We start from the raw sequence: 25,397 nt of genomic DNA on the forward strand, positions 1-25,397 counted from the left end.
TGAGTATTAACTATAGCTACAAGCAACAGTATCTCAAAGGATTAATGTTGCACACAGAAAAAAGTTAAATACAAACAAATACATACACTATGGGTCCATTTATATAAGGTTCAAAAATAGTACAAAATTGAACTACACTGTGTAGAGCTGCACATTTAGGTGATATAACTATAAAGAAAAAACAGGAAGTAATTATCAAAAAGTCAGGATAGTAGTTATCTTTAGGGGGACAGAAATGATTATAATTAGGAAGGGCAAATAAGGGGTATCCTGGCAAGGTTATATTTAATGACTCGAGAAATTTCATGAGAAATAGCTTCATAATTAAGCTGTGTATTTTTATTTTTATTCTATATACAGTTCTGTATGTTATATATGTGTTATATTTCATAATACAAGATGTGAAAAATTAAGAGTGTGAAGAGAAAACACTTCACAGTCTTGGATTTGTGCAAACAATGAGTATAAAAAAGAACAGGTGATGCCCTGGCTATTGTGGCTCAATGTACTGAGCACTGGCCTGCAAAGTGAAAGGTTGCCAGATCAATTCCCAGTCAGAGCACATGCCCGGGATTCGGGCCAGGTCCCCAGTTGGGGGTGGGCAAGAGGCAACTGATTGATGTGTCTCTCCCTCTTTTTCTCCCTCTCTTCCCCTCTCTCTAAAAATAAATAAGTAAAAAAAATTTTTTTTTAAAGAACAGGTGATCTTACTAAGGAAGCAAAATGCACTCTGCCTTATTGAGCCAATTTTCCCTGTACTATCAACTAACACAAGCGTCACCACTGACCTCTTCAGCGGTCTCGTCTTCTTCTTCATCATCTGGCTGGTACTCTTCATCTGAGGAGTCATCTTCTTCAAGGTTGATATCCACGAACTGAGGCGGCTTCATAAATACCATTGCAGAGAGAAATGGGGTAAATAGGAAGCATAAATCGTATGTATGGGGAAAATAAAGGGGGAAAGGCAGAGCAGGAAAAAAAAAATCTGAAGCACACAATGAGCTAAAGCAGGTAGCAACAAGTAGGGTTTAAAGACATGCCTAGCAAGAAAGTCAAACCTAGGAGTAACAGAATAAAAAAAATTAAAGCTGGAATTTTAAAAGCTTAAATTAAAAGTCCCCATAATGTTAACAAATAGAAAGTACTTAGGTTTCAAAACTGATGAATTCTTTCTGGAAAAGAATAAGAATTACCTCTTCCAAGTTTACCTTAATTTCATTGGCCTTCTTAATTGGTGAAATATTCCATGTTGGAATTACCTACCAACAAAGAATATAATTATTAAGTACTCTTATCTGAAATAAACTGTTTTTCATTTTTACTTCCTCTTTGCCATCACATTTTTACTTCCTCTTTGCCATCATGTAGAGCCATACCTACCACGGAGTTACACTAAGCTAAGAGTACTGATTATCCCTGAGGGTATACTCTCAACTGCTGTATTTATCAGAACTTGACAAAAGAAAGGAGAGATTTCTTCCTTAAACCTAGTTAAGAGTCTGTTTCTGTCTTGCCTACTTTATAGCACAGCTCAGGTTCACATGGAATAATGAACGTGAAAATTACTTGTAAACTACAATATTATAGGTGATAGTGGCCTTTTGACATCAGTATTTTTTATACTCAATTACATAAATCTACCCTAATTATGTCTCCAAAAAGCCAGCCATAAATAGTTATTACGGAAGGATTTAGGGGTGAAGAGTCAAGTTGTCCACAACTTATTTTCTAATAATACAGAAAAAAACAACAGATAGATATATAGAGATTCATGAAGCAAATATGGTAAAATTTTACAATTGTTAAATGTAGATGGAAATACAGATTCACTACAATTATTTCAACTTTTTGCATGTGTCTTTAAACAGCAGAGTTAGGGGGGAAAGTCTTTTAAAGAATTTTCTGGTTGGGTGGAGGGGCTGGAACGGGAGTAGGGGGGAGAAAACTGTACTTGAACAATGATTGAAATAAAAAAAAAAAAGAATTTTCTAACACTCCTACATCATACTGACAAAGTACCATTGATTGGAGTGTATAATTTCTTGACCATTAACTTATGACCCAATCAAAATCACCTTATGAACAAAACCCAACAGGCACTAGGTCTGTCTCTAAAAGGAACCTCAGGTTTTCCACATTTCCTTAGCCCCACCACGTTCTGGCCACTTATCCAGCTCTGTGTAGCTAGGCCTGTACAATGTAAAGGGGATGATGTGATTCAGGTCCACACCCTTCCATGTTTGTTTCTGAATCAATCAGTTTCCCTACTGTCAAATCCATTAGGAAGGCAAGGCAGCATCTGGAAGTACACTGGAGTCAGTCTATTGAGCATTAAGAAGTAAGAGGGCCCTGGCCAGGTGGCTCAATTGGTTGGAGTACCATCCTGTATACCAGAAGGTCTTAAGGTTCGATTCCCAGTCAGGGCACATAGCTAGGTTATGGATGGGTTCAATTCCCAGGTTTGGGGCACATATGGGAAGCAACCAACTGACGTTTCTCTCTCACATCTTTGTTTCTCTCTCTCCCTAAAATCAATAAACATACCCTAGGATTAGAATTTTAAAAAGTCAAAATCTAAAAAGAAGCAATAGGGACTCTAATCCTGTTCTTCCACATAAAGTAATAAACTACAGTCTTGGGTTGTTCAACTTCTCTACACCTGTATTCATGGTTGATAAACATAATCCAGAACCTGACTCAGATCTCCTCGGTCTTTTATTCCAAATCAAACATGGAGTTAATGTTAATTATACTCTATGTGTCAGGCAGACTTCATATACTTCTGTCCCAGTGATGGCTGCTTTCATCATCGCTACCACATATTCATTTGTGTAATTTCCTGCAGAAAGATGACATTTCACTTTACGCAACCAAGGTTAGTCGATTAAACTAAAAAATATGATGTGACTAATACAATTAAACTAAAAAAAAAAAAAAAAAAAACACAAACAACCAAAAAAAACCCCCAGCCAGTGCAAACTCAGGCTGTATTCAGAGAAATCTGGGGCCCTGGTCAAGTAGCTCAGTTGACTGGTGCATTGTCTGGATATGCCAATTGCATGTTTGCTCCTCGGTCAGGGCACATCTAAGAAACTACCAATGAATATATAAATAAGTGGAACAACAAATCAACGTTTCTCTCTCCTCCTCTCTTCTTCTCTTTATCTGAAATCAAAAAATAAGCCCTGGCTGCTGTGATTCAGTGGACTAAGCACCGGCTTGTGAACTGAAAGGTCACCAGTTTGATTCCCAGTCAGGGTACATGCCCCAGTTGTGGGCTAGGTCCCCAACTTGGGAGTGTTCAAGAGGTAACTGAATCTCTTGCACATTGATGTTTTTCTCCTTCTTTCTCCCTCCCTTCCCCTCTCTAAGTAAATAAATAAAATTAAATTGAAATTGAAATAAATAAAATCAATTTTTATAAAGATTTTATTTATTTATTTTTTGAGAGAGAAGGGAGGGAGAAAGAGAGAGAGAGAGAGAGAAACATCAATGTGCGGTTGCTGGGGGTCATGGCCTGCAATCCAGGCATGTACCCTGACTGGGAATCGAACCTGTGACACTTTGGTTCGCAGCCTGCGCCCACTGAGCTACGCCAGCCAGGCAAATTTTTTTTTTTTTTAAGAGAGAAATATGGTGTCTGGAACACCGAGGGGATAACCTAACCTTCATCTGTAGTAGTTAACTCACATCTGGAGCAGTAGATTCCACTATTGGCATACTTTGAAAGGATACAGACAAACTAGGCACATGAAGAAGAAAAGGGTGTCTATAAAGCTACACAAAGAATTGTCACACAAGGACTAATAAAAAATTGGAGGATATTTAGTAAGAAAATAATGTTACAAGAAGACATACTAGATTTCTTCAAATAGAGGAAAGGTCACGTGGAAGAGGAACATACATTTCTTGTACAGGGTTGCAAGGAACTGAACCAGAGAATGAGACAAAAATTATAATAGCATTTTGGGTCACCTTCCTTACTATCAGAGATAGAATGGACTCCCTCAGAACTATCCCCTGCACTGTCACAGAAGCTAAGTACAAACTGGACAAGTGGTTATTGTTAATCAGGATGTAACTTGGTTTCAAGCATCAAAGACCTTGCTGTACCAAAATACTTCAGAAGTCTTCAACTGGTTCTCATAATTTAGTGTGCAAAAGAACAAACTAGTATGGCCCTGGCTGGTGTGGCTTAGTAGATTGAGTGCCGGCCTGCAAACTGAAAGGCTGCCAGTTTGATTCCTAGTTAGGGTCCATGCCTGGGTTTCAGGTCAGGACTCTGGTTGGGGGTATGCGGGAGGGAGCTGATCAGTGTTTTTCTCCCTCTCTTCCTCCCTAAAAATAAATAAATAATAAAATCTTTAGCCCTGGCTGGTGTGGCTCAGTGGACTGAGTGCCGACCTGCAAACTAAAGGGTCGCCACTTCAGTTCCCAGTCAGGGTACATGCCTGGGTTGTGGGACAGGTCTCCAGTAGGGGGCGCACCAGAGGCAACCACACATTGATGTCTCTCTCTCTCCCTTCCTCTCTGTCTAAAAATACATAAATAATAAAATCTTTTTAAAAACCTTGAAAAAAAAAAAAGAACCAGTATGTTTTCTTCTTTTTTTTAAAACAATATTTTATTTATTTATTTTTAGAGAGGTTCCCCTCCCTATTTAGGGAGAAAGAGAGGGAGAGAATCATCAATGTGTGGTTGCCTTTCACATGCCCCCAACGAGGGACCTGGCCCGCAACCCAGGCATGCGCCCTGACTGGGAATTTAACCAGTGACCCTTTGGTTTGCAGGCTCTGGCAATCAATCCACTGAGCCACACTAGCCAGAACAGAACTAGTATGTTTTCAACAATAAATATTCCCAGGCCCTACCCATGGGCCCCCATTTCTAGGTCTGAGGTGAGCCCAAGAATGTTCATTTTTAATAAGCACTCCTGGGAACCCACACTTGGGTAATCTTGATGCACATGGTTCCTGGGACACACTCTGAAAAATCCTACTTTAAACACTACCACATACAACATGAATAGAAAAACTTTCTCATTGCTTTCAACAATTCTAAATGATTCTCTATCTAGTACTTCCAAAAAATCAGTATTTCCACATCAACTAAAATAAAAATAAACTATGATAATCATTTTATATATTCTGTCTTTACCTATCTTTTACAAATCTTTAAGAAAACAAATCCAGACCACTTTAAATTTTTCCTATATTTTCCCCTACAAATAACCTGCAATTATATCTTATTTACCAACCTAAATAAACAATAAAGAAAAAACAGAACACCCACCACTCCTTTTTCCACCACTTCCTTAAGTTTAGAGCGTGTCATTTTGGGCTCCTAAAGAGGGGAAAATGAGAAGAAAAGAGACAATAAAAATCATCATGTGATTTTTGGGTTTTGAGATGCTAACTTTACCCCCTACTGTCAAACTATTTACAGTGGCCTCCTACACTTATCCAGCTGACAGGTAGCTCTGGTCTATGACATTAAAAATTTGACAAATTACTCACAAACATTGGCATATCTTCCGTCTCGCTGATGGCTGCTTTCATCATCGCTACCACATGTTCATTTGTGATTACTTCCTGGAGAAAGATGAAATTTCACATCATGCAACAAAGATGTGCCATCTAAATAATATTCATCTCTCTGTAATTCTGCTAGACATATGTAAAGACAAATAAGAACTAGATATTTAATCAGCTTCAGACTAGAGTAATGCAAGGCAACGGAAAGTGAAGAAGCAAGTTTTGGACAAAACACACAGCGTCAAGCAATGTAGCAGCAAATGGACTAATCTTATTAGCTGCTACAGGGAATAGGAATGGCTCTCATTAAAAGAGATTCTGAGGTTACTATACGCTTAAGAGAAACAGTAACAAACAACAAAGGCTTTGTAAATAACTGTGTTACTACATATCAAATAACAGTATCTGCATATGTGCAAAGTACTGTTAACTGGACATCTTTTCAGGCATATTAACCCACTAAAGAGTAAATCCAATGTGAACATTTTCATCTTCGAATCTCATACATAACACAATAAACAATCAAATCAGTGGAAGAAAACAGAGGAACTGTTTATCTTCCCAGTTAAGCTCTTCTTTAACATGTGTTTCAATTTTAAACTCATGCTGAGTGTAAAAAGAAAGTTATCTTGAAATGTAAAATGTTCTGCCATAAGTAACTTACAAAATTAATAATTTACATATCACAAGTCAAGAATTTCCTGAGTACTTTTATTGCCTTCCCTGAAAAATTTCTGTTCCAATTACATAGCTGTTCCAGCATTACTCACGTGAAGGATGTTTCGTACATTGACGGCTGTCAGATTGTGCTGCTTAGCACCATCCTCTAAGGTTCGGTCAAGCATATCATCTAGTTTCGGGTCATAAGCCAAAGTCCCTTCTTCTTGACCCCTCCCATCTCGTTTCCGTTTGGTACCTTTTTTCTTTTTCTGCCTTTTCTCACTTTCTTCAATGTCTTGCTCTTCTGCAAATAAACCAAAAACTTCACTAGAATCTCCAGAATAACTGCTCCCGGAACTTAACCCCAAAAGGCAACATTGTAAAAGAAAAACATGCCGCCAGCTGCCTGGCTCTGGAAATCAAAGATTGTGATGTGGTAGTGGTGGCAACGGTGGAGGTGGCAGAACTGTCACAGTAATAATAGCTAACTTTCACTGAATATTTATTTTATGCCAGACAGTCTTCTACACACTTTATATATATTAATTCACTTACTCCTCATAATGACCTTATTAGATGGGGACTATTCTTTTTCCCAATGCACAGATGAAAAAACTGAGGCAAAGAGATAAGAAACTTTCCCAAGAGCTAGTAATGACATAGCCATGTTTTGAAGCTAAGTGCTCTAGCTCAAGAATCACAATTAGTACTCTGTACTGCCCAGATAATACATCAAAAACCCTGGGTTTGTGGCCCAGTTCTACAACTTAACAGGTTATTTGGCAATAGAATCTCATTTCTTTCTCTTGTAAAATACAGATTTGGCCCATCAAGGAAGCCATGTAGATTAAGTTAAATGATACATATCAAAGTACTGTATAACCAATAAAACATTATACAAATGTAATTTATTATCATTATTATACTATTCAGTAGAGAAAAGAGAAAAAACAAGGAACAAAATAATTTTAAAAACTCTACTATGAATTATACAAATAAAAAAGGTACAAAGTATCTCTATTCTTTGGAAAGGAGGACATAACCAGAGAAAAGGAAAAACTTCCTGACTGAGAGAATTTAGTAAGTCTTGAAATAGATTATCATGAAACACCAAATTGAGGTTCTCATCTCTCTGATTCTTTTGGTCAGTTACTGTCTGAACACCAGGGATTAGAGAAGATTAATGTCAAGTCGGTCGACATTGTTAAAAAGATTGTATGACCTTCAAGATGTTCCCTGGCAGTATTTACTCAGTGAAAATCATTAGTAACTTCAAACAATTGCTTTTGTACTTGAATTTGATGTTTATAACTTTCGATCCAATAATAATAATTCTTAAGGAGATAATTAGACATGCAGAGACTGGGGTAATGGGTAATCAACTTATTAATTTCAACAGTAGTTATTTTAGCAAAGACATGGCAAATACCTAAATGTCCAACATTAAAGGAATGGTTAACTGAATATTGGTGCATTCATACATTGGAATGAAACTGAGCCATTAAAAACTGTCTTTTTAAGGAATGTGGGGAAGAACAAGTAAAAAATGTCTATCGTTTCTAATAGTATGAAAGATTTTCTGATGACTTTTAACAATAAAAAGGTAGAATTTAAACATACACATCTTACATCCATGTAACCTCAACAGAAATAAACTGACATGAGATGTATCCCAACAAAGTGATAGATGCAAAAGAAACATAAACTACAAAAATATCAAAAAGTGACCAAGGCCTTTACTAGTGACCTTTTGAAAAAGCAACAAAAGGGGAATTACACAACAAAACATTTTAAAAACCTTTGAATATAAATCTTTTCCCAAAGTCTCCTTTCTAATCTCACTTAACCCTTTCTCCATAAACTTCAAAACTATTCTCTCTCTTCACCGCTCTTGGATCTCCTCTCTTCACTCCTCCCCTTCCTCACACATCCGTTCTCATGTAGATAATCTAGTCAGTTCTTGGCTTCTACTATCCTTTTTTTTTTTTTTTAAATTCTCAGGCACAGATATTTTTTTATTATTGATTTTAGAGAGAGAGGAAGGGAGAAAGAGAACATCAGTATGAGAGAAACATTAAGCAGCTGCCTTCTGCATGTGCCCTGATGGCGGATCGAATCTACAACTTTTTGGTGTACAGGATGACACTGCAAACAACTGAGCCACCCAGCCAGGGGCTGCCATCCACCTTTGCCTCATCTTTTTGGTACTTTAACAATGACCTGGAAGTCATGGAACAAGAAAAATGTGACAACTGAGGAAGGTTTTTGTTTGTTTTTGTTTCTTACTAAGTAAAAAAACAGCTTTATTATTGTACTGCATAATACATTTCTTTTTTTAAATTATATTTTATTTGTTTATACCACCATCTTGACTGGAAGTCAGGAAGTTTGGATTCTGTTTTGTACTGCTATCCTATCGTGTTTTTAGTAACATTGTTAATTGCTAAGTGAACCCAGAGGGAAAAAAGTTTGGAAAAAAAAACAAACAAGATAATTTTAAACTATTAATACTATACTCAAAACAATCAAGTTTACTAACTAAAAATTAACCCAAAAAAACTTTACAAAATTTAGATCTACAGTGTGACCAAAATTCATATAAAGTTCAAAAAAGGAAACTTACAATGGAAGCAGCTAAGACTTATAAAACTTTATATAGATAGTTGATGAGGAATCAAAACTGTCCTTTAAAACAGTGCTTCTTTCTCAGCCCTGACTAGTGTGACTCAGTGGATTGAGCACCAGACCGCAAAGCAAAGGGCGCTGGTTCGATTCCCAGCCAGGGCACATGCCTGGGTTGCAGGTCAGGCCCCCAGTAGAGGGAGTGCACAAGGCAACCACACATTGATGTTTTCTCCCTCTCTCCCTCCTTTCTGCTATCTCTAAAAATTAAGAAGAAAAAAAAAAAAACAGTGCTGCTCAAACTATTTGTAGGGAACAACTAATTTTGCTTTTGACCAACCCACTGCAGACTCATAATCTTATATAAGAATGTAGCTATAATGTCAAATGGTTTAACATTTCTAAACTTCTACTGAGTTTCCATAAATTATTTTGTTTCAAGCAGAAACAAACAGTTCTCAAACTACCACTAGTTCTCAGGCCACACTTTGGATAGCAATGCTTTAAAATATGCAGTTCAGCCCTAGCCACATGGTGGCTCAGTTGGTTGGAGCATTGTCCCCTAGACTGAAGGGTCAGGGGTTGGATTCCTGGTCAGGGCATATACCCAAGGTACAGGCTAGATCCCCAGTTAGTGCAGGTATGAGAAGGCAACTGATTGATGTTTCTCTCTCACACTAATATCTCTCTCTCTCTCTCCCTTCCTCTCTAAAAGCAATGAAAAAGTGTCCTCTGGTGATGATAAAAAAATTATTTAAACAAAAAAAATGTAGTAGCCCTGGCTGATGTGGTTCATCAGATTGAGTGCCAGCCTGCAAACCAAGGGGCCCATGGTTCAATTCCTGGTCGAAGTGTATGCCTGGATTGTAGGCCAGGTCCCTGGTTGGGGGTGTGTGAGATTCAACCACACACTGATGTTTCTTTCCCTCTCCCTCCCTTCCCCTTTCTCTAAAAATAAATAAATACAATCTTTAAAAAAAAAAATGCAGTGCACTGAAAACATTTAGTCCCAATAAAAAGGTAATAAAAACTGAAATTAAAAAAATAATTTACATGAACTGTGAAGAAAAATTATCATAAAATTAAAATGGAAATAAAACTCACTGAAGAAATTTTCTTTCATGGAAAAATCTTCAGAGTTAGTGTAATTCCATTTAAAATGGCTATCTTATAAACATGAAATCAAAGTAATTACTGTGGAATTAAACAATACAATGTCTAAATTACAACACAAATATATCTCCTCTGATTTCTGATTTTAATGATAAGTTTATTAGAAAATAGCCCTGGCTGGTGTAACTCGGTGGATTGAGCATGGGCTGAGAACCAAAGGGTCACCTGGTTCAATTCCTAGTCAGGGCACATGGCTGGGTTGTGGGCCAGGACCCCAGTAGGGGGCGCAAGAGAGGCAACCACACACTGATATTTCTCTCTCTTTCTCCTTCCTGTCTAAAAAGAAATAAAATCTTTAAAAATAAAAGAGAAAGCTATATTAAAAAAAGAAAATATGTGTCTGTAAGGAAAATGTAATATATTCAAAATTCAACACATTGCACAGACAATCCAAAAGAGAACAGAAAATTCAAAGCTTATTTTGTTTTACAACTAATCTTTCATCTTACATTTAAAATATTGGGATGTCACTGACTCTAAGAATTCCAAAGAGTAGAAATTAAAATATTAAAAAAAAAGCCTCTATAAAGATCAGACTGGAAAAGATGAGAAGTAGATCTAGTGATACATCAACAAAAGTGAAAGTTAAATACACTATAAAGTGGATGAAGTCAGTAAAAAATGGGTGCTTTCTGTGATATCTAAATCACCAAAGTTGCTTTGATGTATGAAAACTTTCGCTTGACATCCCTGTCAAAAACACACGTAGGACTTCTGGTTCTGGCCACAACAGGGTGTTTTTTATCAGCTAAAACCTTCCCACCATGGCCAGGTAGCTCAGCTGGTTAGAGGATTGACCCAATACACCAAGGTTGTGGGTTCAATCCCTGGTCAGGGTACATACAAGAATCAACCAATGAATGCATAAATAAGTGGAACAACAAATCAATGTTTCTCTCTCCCTCCCTCCCCTTCCTCTCTCTAAAAAAAAAAAAGATAATAATAAATCAATTTAAAAATTAAAAAAACCTTCTACCAAAAAGAACTATATAACTATATAAACAATGTAAAAGTGAATACAATATATACAACTGTCTGAAGGCACTGAAAAACAACCACTACAGAGAAAACTTGAGGAGTTGTGATTTTTTTAAATACTTTTTAAAAAAGATTTATTGATTTCTAGAGAGAGGGGACAGGAAAGAGAGAGAGGGACAGAAACATCAATGTGTGGTTTGATGTGAGCCCTCTACTGGGAACCTGGCCTGCAACACAGGCATGTTCCCTGACTGGGAATAGAACTGGCAACCTTTTGATTTGCGGGCCTGCGCTCAATCCACTGAGCTACACCAGCCACGGCTCTTCTTTTTTTTTTTTTAAATCCTTACTTGAGGACATTTTTTCATCGCTTTTTAGAGAGAGAGGAAGGGGCAGGGAGAGAGACAGAGTGAAAGAGAGAGAAACAGCAATATGAGAGACACAGTGATTGGTTCCCTCTCGTAGGCTTCCCGACCAGAGATCGAGCCCACAACCCAGACATGTGCCCTGACTGTGAATCAAACCCACAATCTTTGGGTATGTGGGACAGTGCTCCAACCGAGTGACATGGCCAGGGCAAAGAGTTGAGATTCTTTACGGAAAGGAAGTACATGAGAACCCAAGTTGAAAGCATCAGTTTTGCTTAGCTAAGAAACTAGAGATTTAGGGCTGCCAAAAGGGCTGAGATTGAGGGATAAGTTCTGGAAAGGAGGAAACCAAGAAAAAATGAGCCCCAAAAAGGTTCTATTCAAATTCATCGTAAGACTCTCTGGTTGATACTTAAACTATGCATGCACAGAGTGAAACTCCACAAAACCCAGCAGGAGAAAGCAGCTAAGTGGTTAAAATCCAAAGGTACAACATAAAACCTAATCTTGGCAGAACTGAGGTGATCTTCCAAAATTATTTGCCTGCCAGAGGGAAACATAACCCTCTCCTGAGGAATATAAAAACCCAAAGCCTCTAGAATTTTTCATCCACAATGTCAAGATTCAATAAAAAACCGTAACATGCTAAAACAGAACGAAAATGCCAAAACAAGAAGAAAGGGAGGAGAAGACAATAAAAAGAAAACTACAGGTGAGTCACATATTTGACAGAATTTTTAAATAATTATGATTAATATATTCAAGAAAAGGTGGGGAATTTATACCAGAGGTATAGAGTCCATAGTACTAAACTGGCATTAAGAATTTAACAAGTGGGCTCTCTCTGGACCACACTCACACCTTTCTTCCCTCACAGCTGTGCATCTCCTAAACACTCAGGGTCCCCAGAAGATTTGCCACCAGGGTAGCAATAGACAGCGGCAGCTCATCTTGGGCTTACCCCCTGAACCTGTCTCCAAGGCCCCTCTCTCTAACTTTTCAGTGAGCTAACAGCAGCCCTTCCTTGGCCCACTTCTTTCCTACAGTGTTTCTAGAGAGCCAAAGCAGAGTATCGCCTAGGCTCTCTCTTCCTGCTTCTTCTACCCTAAGCCCTTCCTTTGTTTCACTGTTCCCAGTTTTAATAAACACACTATCAAATTCACCTGGACTGGTGGTGTGAGATATTTCCTGCACAGAATCAAGAATTCACACACAGCCCTGGCCAGGTTGTTCAATTGATTGGAACGTTGTCCCGTACACTGAAATGCTGCAGGTTTGATTCCTGGTCAGGGCACATACCCAGGTTGTGAATTCTATCCCTGGTTGGAGCACATACAGGAGAGAACCGACTGTTGTTTCTCTCTCACTTCCTTGTCCCTCCCTCCCTCCCTCTCTAATAAACATATCCTCAAGTGAGGATTGAAAAAAAAAGAATCCACACACTACCAACCATTCTGAGGCAGACCTGCTCTGGGCCTGGTTCCTTTCCAGTGACAGCTGGGCCAGACAGCTCTGGTCAGGTTATCCCATGGGACAGGGGTGGGGGTGGGGACAACCCAGGTATGTGCAGTAAATTAGACCACAGCAAAACAGAGAATTAATAGACTGGACTATAGAATAACAGAAACTGAAGCATGAAGAAAAAATAATTATACAAAAAAGACATAATATATATGGGCCACAGTAACAACATGTAAAATACAGGTAACTGGAATGCCAGGAGAAAAGGAGAATTGAACAGAAGTAATATCTAACAGCCCTGGTGTGGCTCAAAGAACTGAGAGCCGGACTCCTTACCAAAAGGTCATGGGTTTGATTCCCAGTCAGCGCACATGCCTGGGTTGTGGGCCCAATCCCCAGTACGGGGGCGTGCAAGAGGCAACCACCTATTGATGTTTCTCTCTCTCTCTCTCTCGTTCTCCTTCCTTTCGCCTCTCTCTAAAATAAATAAAATCTTTAAAAAAGAAAGCAAGAAGTAATATCTAATACCTAGTGACAAGATGAATGGGTAAGGAAATATGATATATACACACTACAGTGGAATATCACTCAGCCATAAAAAAGAATGAAATCTTGCCATGTGTGACAACATGGATGGACCTAAAGGGTAGTAAGCTAAGTGAACTAAGTCAGACAGAGAGAGACAAATAATACATGATTTCACTTATTTGTGGAAACTAAAAATCAAAATAAATGAATAAACAAAACAGAAAGGAACTAATAGATACAGAGAACAAATTGGTGGTCACCAGATGGGAGGGAATTGAATGAAAAGGTGAAGGGATTAAGATGTACAAACTGCCAATTATAAAAACAGTCATGGGTATGTAAAGTACAGCATAGGGAGAAATATAGTCAATAATATTGTAATATCTGTGTATGGTGTCAGATGGGTACTAGACTTATTAAGGCAATCACTTTGTAAGTTATATAAATGTCTAATTGCTATATTGTGCACCTGAAACTAGTATAATATTGTATGTCAACAGTTACTGGTAAAAAAAAAAAAAAAAGCAGGAAAGGGAAAAAGAGACAAAGTCCAAGCCCCTCTCCATGAAACAAACAAAAAAAAGAACTGGAACAACTGAGGTCTTGCTTCCTGGCAACTGTCATCAGTTTGGCTCAAATAAATTCATAAAAATTCTTTAATAAAGACAAAGGAAATGGAAAAAAAGATAAGAAATTTTTAAACTAATGAAAGTATCAAATCACAAACCCTAACCAAATAAAAAAAGAAAACCAAACTAGACACATAATAGTCAAAATGCTAAAATCCAAAACAGAGAAAATATTAGAAGCAGCCAAAGGAGAAAAGACACATCACCAAAATAACAAAACTGATAGCCAATATTACAATAAAAACAATGGAAACCACACTTGGGTGTAAAGTACGGGATAAGCAATAGAGTCAATAATACTGTAATAACAATGTATGGTGCCAGGTGAGTACTTAAAATATCATGGGGAACACTTTATAAAGTATATGACTGCCTAAGCACTATGCTATACAACCTGAAACTAATACAAAATAATAGTGAATGTAAAATGTAATTGGAAAATTAAAAATAAACAAAAAAACAAAATAAAACAAAATGCATCTAAAAGTACAAGGGAAGACCAGCTGGGCAGCTCAGCTACTTGGAGCATCATCCCAGTATGTCAAGGTTGCAGGTTTGGTCCCCAGTAAGGACACATGCAAGGGGCAACATTCAAGAACAGGTGAAACAACAAATCAATGTTTCTCTCTCTCTGAAGTAAATTTTAAAAATAAAATAAAATTTTAAAAAATTGAAATAAAAATTAAAGTGCCAGGGCAAAAAAGTTCAATCTAAAATTCTATACCCAGGAAAAATAAAGGCAAAACTAAGATTATTTCCCATATACACACACAAAGAAAAAAATCTGAGATAAATCATTGATAGGAGACCAGAGCTACACAAAATACTAAAGGAAATTCTTACAGATGAAAAAAAATTACCTCAAAAATAGAGGAAAAAATTTATCTCAAATGAGGCAAAGAACTTCAGGATAAAACAAGAGCACAAGAAAGGTTAACTATGTAATTAGCAGAAATGAATACTGACTGGTAAAATAGTAATAATAATGTCTTTAAGGGTTTTAAAACATATGAGACAGTAAAATATAACATCAAGAGTACAAAAGGCAGCCCTGGCTGGTGTGGCTCAGTGGACTGAGTGCCAGCCTGCGAAGCAAAGGGTTGCCAGTTTGATTCCCAGTCAGGGCACATATCTGGACTGCAGGCCAGGTCCCCAGTAGGGGGTGCACAAGAGGAAACCACACACTAATATCTCTCTCCCTCTTCTCTCCCTTCCCCTCTCTTTAAAATTAAATAAATTAAACCTTTTAAAATAAATAAAAAGACACACAAAAGGTTGAAAACAAAAGAATATAAACCTTTATAACACGTATACACTAACATCAGATACAAAGGAGACTTGAAGGCAAGAAGATAAAGACAGATAAAAAGGAATATTTCATGCTAAATGAAATCAATTCAACACAAAGGTATAGTTCTAAATTTGTATGTATCTGATAATACAGTTTAAATACATAAAACAAAAGCTGACAGGAAAAGAAAAGGAGTGAAAGCCACAATCGCAATTGGAGATTTTAACAAATATCAATTAATAATATTACAGCAGGCAAAGAAATCAGTAAGGGCATAAAAGAACTGAACAATATAATTAACAAACTTGAACTTACAGACATATATAGAACATTATACTTGACCTAAATGACATATTTAGGATACCCACAAAATACATATTCTGTTTAAGGGCACACAAAACAGACCATATGCTAAACAAGTGTCAACAACTGTCAAAGGTTGGGAGTCATATAGAGTATGTTCTTTGACCACAAAGGAACTAAACTAGGAATCAGTAAATACATCAGTAAATAGAAGATCCCCAGATGTTTGGAAATTAAGCAACATGTCTCTAATGAATCCACAGCTCAAAGAAGAAATCATAATATATTAGAAATAATGCATTAGAGGACTGAAAACAAAAATATGACACATCGAAACGTGCAGAATGCATCTAGAGCAATGCTTAGTAGGAAAGTTACAACTTTCTAATATGTATAATTTAGAAATTTGTTTTTAAAAGATTGAAAATGTTACAAGAAGCTAGAAAATAACAAATCAAACCCAAGGTAAATTTTGGAAACAAAATAATAAAGAACAGAAATCAATGAAATATAAACCATATTAAATAGGAAAAAAGTCAAGAAAGCCAAGAGTTGGTTCTTTGAAAAGATTAATAAAATTGATGTCTCTAGCCAAACATCAATAAAATAAGCATACTATAAACAACTTTAATCAACAAATTTGACAATTTAGAGAAAATGTACAAATTCCTTGAAAAACACAATGTGCTAAGACAGACAAAAACAAATAGGAAATCTGAATAGTACTGTAATTATTAAATAACTTAAAAGATATATAGAACTTCTGGCCAAGATGGAGGCGTAGGTAGGCACACTGTGCCTCCTTGCAAAACCAAAATAAGGTCAGCAACAATTTAGAAACAAGATAAAAACCAGATTTGACAGAAAATTGAACTGAATGGAAGTCAGACAACCAAGGAATTAAAATATACACATTCATCTAGACCGGTAGGAGGGGCAGAGTCGGGCAGCTGGGTGGAGAGGGGTCACAGCACCAAAAGTGGTGGCACTGACCGTGTAACGCATCCCGGGTGGGTAAGGTATCCCGAGCACACAGGCAGCTGGCAGACCCAGTGAGGTGGCAACTGTGAAGCCAGGCACTGCATGCAAGGCGCCTGGCTGTCCAGGCCACATTCTCACACAGATAAACCAGGTGAAACTGGGCAGTAAGACAGACCGCACAACCCAGGGTCCCAGCACTGGGAAACAGAACCTCGGGACACTGACTGAAAACACCTGTGGGGGTTGAGGCACAGGGGGAGACTACCAGCCTCATAGGAGAGTGCGTTGGAGAGACCCATGAGGTCCTAGAACGTACAGAAGTCCACCTGCACAGGAATCAGCACAAGAAGGACCCAGTTAGCTTGGAGGAAGCAGCGGAAGGGACTGAAATCCAACAGAGAGAGGAGCAAGCGCCACTGTTCCCTCTTGGACCCTGCCCCACATACAGTCACAACCCAGCAACTAGGTTGCCCAGCCCTGGTGAACACCTAAGGCTCTGCCCCTCACTACGTAACAGGCTTGACCAGACCTAAAAAAAAAAAAAAAAAAAAGGCTCAAACCTAAGTACAAATCAAAGCTCCAGAGCCAATACTTTTAAGCAACCAAGAGATAGCCAACCTATCAGATACACAGTTTACAGCACTGGTGATCAGGAAGCTCACAGAATTGGTTGAATTTGGTCGAAAATTAGATGAAAAATGAAAGCTACGCTAAATGAAATGAAGGTAAACGCACAGGGAGCCAATAGTGATGGGAAGAAAACTGGGACTCTGATCAATGGAGTGGACCATAAAGAAGAAAGAAACAACCAAACAGAAAACAATGGAGAAATAAGAATTCAAAAAAATGAGGAGAGGCTTAGGAACCTCCAGGACATCTTTAAACGTTCCAACATCCGAATTATGGGAGTACCAGAAGGGGAAGAGGAAGAGCAACAAGTGGAAAAGTTATTTGAACAAATAATACAGGAGAATTTCCCTGAGCTGGCAAAGGAAATAGACTTCCAGGAAGTCCAGGAAGCCCAGAGTCCCAAAGAAGTTGGACCCAAGGAAGCACACACCAAGGCACAACATAATTTCATCACCCAAGATTAAAGATAAGGAGAGAATCTTAAAAGCAGCAAGAAAAAAGGAGATAGTTACCTACAAAGGAGTTCCCATCAGACTGTCAGCTGATTTCTCAAGAGAGACCTTGCAGGCAAGAAGGGGCTGGGAAGAAGTATCCCAAGTCGTGAAAGGCAAGGACCTGCATCCCAGATTGCTCTATCCAGCAAAGCTTTCATTTAGAATGGAAGGGCAGATAAAGTGCTTCTCAGATAAGGACAAGTTAAAGGAGTTCATCATCACCAAGCCCTTATTTTATGAAATGTTAAAGGGACTCATCTAAGAAAAAGAAGATAAAAAAACATGTACAGTAAAATGACAGCAAACTCACAACTATTAACAACCACACCTAAAACAAAAACAAAAACAAACTAAGCAATCAACTAGAACAGGAACAGAACCACAGAAATAAAAATCACATGGAGGGTTAGCAACAGGGGAGTGGGAGGAGGAGAGAGGGGGAAAAGGTACAGAGAATAAATAGCATAGATGGTAGGTAGAAAATAGAGAAGGGGAGGGTAAGAACAGTATGGGAAATGTAGAGGCTAAAGAAATTATGACACATGGACATGAACTAAAGGGGGAGAATGTGGGTGGGAGTGGGTGAGCAGGGTGGAGGGGAGTGAACGGGGGAAATGGGACAACTGTAATAGCATAATTAATAAAATATATCAAAAAACAAAGATATAGCCCTGGCTGGCATAGCTCAGTGGATTGAGCTTGGGCTGCGAACCGAAGCATCGCAGGTTTGATTCCCAGTCAGGGTACACACCTGGGTTGCAGGCCACAGCCCCCAGCAACCACACACTGATGTTTCTCTCTCTCTCTCTCTCTCTCTTTCTCCCTCCCTTCCCTCTCTAAAAATAAATAAATAAAATCTTTAAAATTTTTGAAAAAAAAAAAAAAGATATTTAAAAAATAACTGAATCCATAATTTAAAAACCTTTTGACAAATTAAACTCCAAGCCTAGATATAGGTCCCTTGGGTAATTTTGACAAAACATTTAAGAAAGAAATAATACCAGTCTAACAATAAACAATAATTCAAAACTCCCAAACTCATTTTATAAGTCCAGTTTTATAAACTCACTTTATAACCCTGATACCGACACATGAAAGAAACATCACAGCACTGGCAGGGTAGCTCAGCTGGTTAGAGGGTGCCTCTGTATGCCAAGGTTGTGGGGTGATGCCCAGTCAGGGCACAAACAAGAATCAACCAATGAGTGCATAAATAAGTGGGACAACAAACTGATGTTTCTCTCCCTCCCTCTCTCTCTCTAAAATCAATTAAAAAAAAAAAGACATCATAAGAAAGGAAAATTATGTGCTGCCTTTGAGCCCAACTCAGGATCAGGCCGCAGCACCACAGCATGTACTTGCACGTAACTGGGACTGTCTGCTCCTCACCCATGACCCCTTTAACCATGAGTGACAAGGCAGCACAAAAAAAGAAAAAGGAGAATTATAGCAAATATTTCTCATAAACAAAGACACGATAACCTTAAACAATATATGAGGCAATGGAATCAAAGAGTATGTAGAAAGTCTAATACATCATGACCAAAAAGGTTTATCCCAAAATGTAAGTTTGCTTTAACATTCAAAATCCAATCAAAGCATGTTATGAGAAATATACACCTAAAAAGTTTTAAATATGTAGAGCTAAAAACTGATAAAAAAAAAAAAACACAATCCACAACTAAAGCTACCTTTTTTGATTCCTTATAGAGAAGATTTGGACAATGCTATCACCAACTTGACCTAATTGACATTTATAGAGCAGTACTCCTCCAAACAATACATATTCTTTTCTAATAGAAATAAAAGAAATAAAAGAACTGCCAATAAAAATTACATTCTGGGCCATAAGATAAACTTCAATAAATACAGATGGGCTGAAATTATACAAAGTATGGTCTGACTAGAAGGCAATTAAATTAGGGATCAGAAACAAAAAGGTAGCTGGAAAAACTCCAAATATTTTGAAATGAAACAATACACTTCTAAATAAGATATCCCAAGGGAAAGTAGAAAATACAGTCAACTCAAGTTAATAAATTGTAACATCAAAATCTGTGCACAGTAGCTCAGCTACAGCATCATTCTGATACGCCAAGGCTGCGGATTTGATCCCAGGTCAGGGCACACACAAGAATGAACCAATGAACACATAAATAAGTGGAACAACAAATCAATATTTCTCTCTCCTTTTCCTCCCCTTTCCCTCTCTCCCTAAAAATTTTAATTTCAATTTTAATTTTTGTTTACATTGTAGGGCACAGCTAACACAATGCTTAAAGAGAAACTAATACATTAAACACTATTATTAGAAAATAATAAGTTTCAGCCCTGGCTGGTGTAGCTCAGTGGATTGAGCACGGGCTGCAAACTAAAGTGTCACGGGTTCGATTCCCAGTCAGGTGTTTCTCTCTCCTTCTCCTTCCCTTCCCGCTCTAAAAAATAAATAAATAAAATCTAAAAAAGAAAAAGAAAAAGAAAATAATAAGTTTCAAATCAGTGATCTAAGCTTCTACTTGAAGAAACTAAAAAAAGACCAACTTAAACCAAAAGGAGCAGACAGGAGAAAATAATAGACAACAGCAAAAATCAATGAAACATAAAACACAATAGAGAAATTAATGAAACTAAACGGTTATCTTTTGAAAAGACCAATATTGAAAAACCACTAGCAGAATAATTGAAAGATACAAAGTACCAGCATCAGAAATAAAAGAACAGAAGATGGTGGCCTAGGTAAACATCTCTCACCTCCACGTACAACCACATCAAAATTACAACTAAATTACAGAAAAATCATTTTTCAAAATCATCAGAAATCAAGCTGAATGGAAGTCCTACAACTATGGAACTAAAGAAGCCACATCAAGACAGGCATGAGGTGCAGACATTCACACAGGCTGGTCCCACACCCATGTGTGGCAGGTAAAAATTGGAAGGGATATCTTGGAAGTGACAAGTCCCAGCCCCACAACAGAGCCCCCCACCCCAGAATTCCAGTGCCTGGAAGAGAAGGCCCCATAACTTCTGGCTATGAAAACCAGTGGGGGTTGAGGCTATGGAAGACAGAAACTACTGGAGTCCTAGGCAATTCCTCTTAAAGGGCCCACACACGGACGTACCTTCATTCCTTCTGAGTTCCAGCACTGGGGAAGCAGCTTGAAAGCCACCAGAAGCATATGGGGAGAAACTGAAGTGTCTGGCATCAGGGTGAGAGCTGGGGGGCACCTTTCTCTCAGACAAAAGTGCTGGCAGAGGCCACTGTTCCTTTTCTGAGCCCTGTTCCCGCAGAACCAGCAGGCAGGCACCATATGAGACTCCATCAACCTGGCTCACACCATTTGTCCCACCTTGATGATTCACTGAGGCTCTGCCCCACCCAACTTCACAGTCCACCTAAGCTGTTTCCAATGGCAATCCTATAGGAAGGGCTTGTCTTGGCTCATGCTTCAGATTTTCCTAAATCCTATCAAACAAGCAGTACCTAGCCTCAGCATGCCCCATACCTCTTCCTAAGTGGCCCCAGGACAGGCAGTAGCAGCAGCCTGCTTTGATGCATAGGCTGGCCTTGCTGGTGGACCTCCAAGCCAAGCACAAGTAGCAGCCATCTGCAAATCACTTTGTAGCTTATGCCAGGTGGCCCTGGACAGAACACAAGTGATGGCTAACCTTGGTATGTACATTCCAGGAAACCCCAGAGCATGCATACCCAAAGGACTGCTACAGACCACAATGGAGAACCACCTGCATAGGCAACACACCCAAAAGGCAGACTCGGCTGGCACCAGAGCCCTGCTGAAGTAAGTCCTGCTCTGTGGAGTGGGCCTCTGCACAGCTGATCCTCCACAGTGGTTGGAAGATGGTGGTAAGGGTTCACAACTAGTCTCTGGAGCTGATCAGCCTGGGTAAATCCCTCCCATTGACCTGCCAACAACAGTCAAGGCTAAACTATAAGAGAAGTGTATATAAAACCCAGACGGTGGCCACATCTTGAGTATCCACTTGAGTGACAGGGGAAGCTGTGCCACTGGAACCTACAGGACATCTAATATGTCAGGCCCCTATACCAAACTTGGGAGATGTAGCTGTTCTACCTAATATGTAGACACAAACACAGGGAGGCTGCCAAAATGAGAAGACAAAGAAACATAGCCCAAATGAAAGAACAGATCAAATCTCCAGAAAAAAGGGAAGGGACTAGTCAGAGAACATGTATGAATAATCCACAGACATGAACAAGAGTGTGGGGGATTGACTGTGGGAGCTGGGGTAGGTGGGATGGGCAGAGGGGGAAAATTGGGACAACTGTAATAGAGCAACAATTTTTTAAAAAGGTTAAAAGAAAAAAAGAATAGGAGGATGGAACATTTCCCAACTCATTGTATGTGGCCGGCATTACCCTAATACCAAAATCAGACAAAGACTTTACAACAAAAGAAAACTACAGACCACGAACACAAAAATTGGTAACAAGCCCTGGCTGGTGTGGCTCAGTGGATTGAGAGCCGGCCTGCCAACCAAGGGGTGGCCTGTTCAATTCCCAATCAGGATGCATGCCTGGGTTGCGGACCAGGTCCCAGTAGGGAGCACTTGAGAGGCAACCACATGTGGATGTTTCACTCTTCCTTTTCCCTCCCTTCCCCTCTCTCTAAAAATAAAATCTTTAAAAAAATTCTTTTTTTTAAAGATTTTATTTATTTATTTTTAGAGAGGGAAGGGAGGGAGATAGAGAGAGAGAGAGAGAGAGGGAGAGAGACATTAATGTGCGGTTGCTGGGGGTTATGGCCTGCAACCCAGGCATGTACCCTGGCTGGGAATCGAACCTAGGACACTTTGGTTCCCGGCCTGCGCTCAATCCACTGAGCTACACCAGCCAGGGCTTTAAAAAAAATTCTTAACAAAATATTAGCAAATTAAATCCAGCAATTTATAAAAAGGGTAATAAATCATAATCAAAAGGGACGGTTTATTCCAGAAACACAAAACTGCTTTGAAATTTGAAAATCTATTAATATAAATCAGAAAGGAAGAAAGAAGAGACAAACTGGAAAGCAAAAAAAAAAAAAAATCTGCCTAAAAGTGGTATAATTATCTATGTAACAAATCTCTTAAAGAATCTACAAAAAAAAAAAAAAAAAAAAAAAAAAAAAGCACATAGAGAGCCCTGACCAGTGTGGCTCAATGGATTGGGCTCATCCCGCAAAGTGAAAGATCGCAAGCTTGATTCTCCGTCAGTGCACTTGCCTAGGTTGCAGGTTCAATCCCCAGTCAGGGCATGCAAGAGATGGATATTTCTATCGCATATCCATGTTTCTCTCCCTCTCTTTCTCCCTCCCTTCCCCTCTCTAAAAATAAATAAATTTTTAAAAATTTAAAAAGTATACAGAGCTAATAAGTAAATTAATAGCAAAGTCACAAGATATACCAATATACTAAACTCTACTGTATTACTATATATTAGCAATAAACAATTTGAAATTGAAAAGAAAAACTGACAGCGTAAGAAAGAATACTCAGGTAGTTTCATAAGAAAATATATAAAAATGTATATACTAAAGATTATGAAATATTGCTGAAATTTTAAAAGACCTATCAATAGAGAGATACACCTAGTCTATGTAAACCCAATACTGTTAAGATGGCAACTTTCCCAAACTGATTCCCAGATTCATTACCAGCAGGTATTCCAGCAAGTATTTTTGAAGAACAGGACAAGCCAATTTTAAAATTTATATGGAGATGCAAAGAACCGAGACTAGCCCAATGATCTTGTTTTAAAAAAGAGCATAGTTAGAAGACTCAGACTACCTGACTGTAGGTCTAGGTTACTGTAAAAGACTATATGGTACTGGTGAAGGTTAGACACAGAGATCAATGGACAAGAAAAGAGTCCAGAAAAGACCCACAGAAATATGGACAAGTGACTTTTTTTTTAATGGAAAAAGGAATCTTTTCAACAAACAATGGTGAAGCAACTGGACATCCATGTACAAAAGAAGCTGAGCTATACCTCACACATTTTATAAAAATTAACTCAAAATGGATCACGTACCTAAAGGTAGTGTGCAAAACTTCTTGAAAAAAGAAAAAAGAAACTTTATGACATTGGATGAGGCAAAGAGTTCCTTTAAATGAAACTAAAACATACACCATAAAAGCATAAGCTGAAGCAGCTCCCCACAGCTCATGCTGAAAACAGTGAGCACCATAATGACAGGGTTTCCCTATAACTCAAATTGTAAGGTAAATATCCATGAGTCCATGCTCATATAAAAAACTGAACAAATAAATCAATGAGGGAGATGGGCCACAGAAAAATTCCAATTAATAAATGTTGAAGTAATGAGAGAAATAGAAAAAAATCACTATTAAAACAACATACTAGTAACTGTTGCATGTGATCCACAATGCATGCTAAAATTAGTGGGCAAAAATTTGAGGAGAAACAAGATAAGTCCATAGTTTCAAAGTATGTCCTGCAAGATACATAGCAATTACAAAAGGAATAAAAATAAATAATAAAGAACACACATTTCACCAAAAAAGATCTACAAGTGGCAAATAAACACATGAAACTATGCTCTAAATCATTATTCATTAGGGAAATGCAAGTTAAAACCACAAGGAAATACACCTACCAGAATGAATAAAATTTAAAATTCTGACAACTGCTGGCAAGGATGGGGATCAACTATAAATCTCATACATTGCTGGTGGGAATGCAAAATGGTACAATCACTTTGGAAAAGAGTGTGGCAGTTTCTCATAAAGTTTGTCATACATTTACCCTAAGACCCAGCAATGCCACTCCTAGTTATTTACCCAAGAAAAACGAAAACATATGTCTATCAAAGACCTATATGTGACAGCAGTTTTAGTCACAACAGGTTGCACCCAATCCACTGAGCCACACCGCCGAGAACTGAAAAGGAAAAAATTTCTTAATTTGACTCAATATATAAAAAGCCTGCAACTACAGTCATACAATATGGAGAAATACTGAACACCTTTCCCCAAGTTCAGAAATGAGATACGGATATCCGCCACTACCAATTCTAACCTACATAGTAATGCAGATTTAGTATTTGCAATTAAAAAAAAAAAAGAAAAATCATTTAAGAAATCATTAAAAGAAATCTAAAATCATTTAAGTTGAGACCTGGCTAGTGTGGCTCAGTGGATCGAGTGCCTGCCTGTGAACTGAAAGGGCCAGGACCCTGGCCGGGGTCATGCAAGAGGCAACCGATCAACATAGCTCTCATACATTGATGTTTCTGTCCCTCTCTTTCTCCCTCCCTTCCCCTCTCTCTAAAAGTAAATAAAATCTTTTAAAAAACCATTTAAAAAATCATTTGTTAAGTTGAATAATAAAGTCTATTTACTTTAGTTCAAAAAAGTTTTAAGGAGGCCTAATCCTATGATCTACTAATTCCACCCAATGAAAATAAAGCATGTATGTTCACCAAAAGATCTATAGTAGAATGTTCACGGCAGCACCTGAGGTAGCCTACAACGAGAAATGATCCCAATGCCCGTTAGGAGTTGAATGGATAAAGAAAAATGTAGAATATGCAAAAAGCAGAATACTACATAGAAATGAAAGCGAACAATTTATAAGTACATGTAACAATGTGGGCCAATTTCATAAGCACAATTTTGAGTGGAAAAAGGCAGTCACAAAAAGTACATATACATTATTCCATTCATAAAAAACACAAAATGGATGAACCAATCTTTACTGCTAG

General features: G+C 38.1%; 1 protein-coding gene and 1 non-coding gene across 7 annotated transcripts in view; one reads left to right on the forward strand and one right to left on the reverse strand.

Moving 5' to 3' along the window:
• Positions 1 to 25,397, reverse strand: part of GON4L (gon-4 like) — an 85,893-nt gene that overhangs the window by 47,933 nt on the left and 12,563 nt on the right. For 3 of the 6 annotated variants that reach the window (XM_036015962.1, XM_036015961.1, XM_036015964.1), the window contains exons 4-8: positions 6,305 to 6,498; positions 5,517 to 5,591; positions 5,293 to 5,343; positions 1,194 to 1,259; positions 789 to 884 (exon numbers count right to left, since the gene is read on the reverse strand). In XM_036015962.1, coding sequence (XP_035871855.1) covers positions 789 to 884; positions 1,194 to 1,259; positions 5,293 to 5,343; positions 5,517 to 5,591; positions 6,305 to 6,498 — 482 coding nt within the window. The remainder of the gene's footprint in view (positions 1 to 788; positions 885 to 1,193; positions 1,260 to 5,292; positions 5,344 to 5,516; positions 5,592 to 6,304; positions 6,499 to 25,397) is intronic. The other 3 variants (XM_028502973.2, XM_028502972.2, XM_036015963.1) reach the window with 1 other exon arrangement.
• Positions 18,959 to 19,071, forward strand: LOC114489292. The gene has a single exon (XR_003683858.1). It is a non-coding gene; the product is annotated as a small nucleolar RNA SNORA76 (small nucleolar RNA).

The sequence above is a fragment of the Phyllostomus discolor genome, chromosome 14 (assembly GCF_004126475.2).
Source record: "Phyllostomus discolor isolate MPI-MPIP mPhyDis1 chromosome 14, mPhyDis1.pri.v3, whole genome shotgun sequence".
NCBI lineage: Eukaryota > Metazoa > Chordata > Mammalia > Chiroptera > Phyllostomidae > Phyllostomus > Phyllostomus discolor.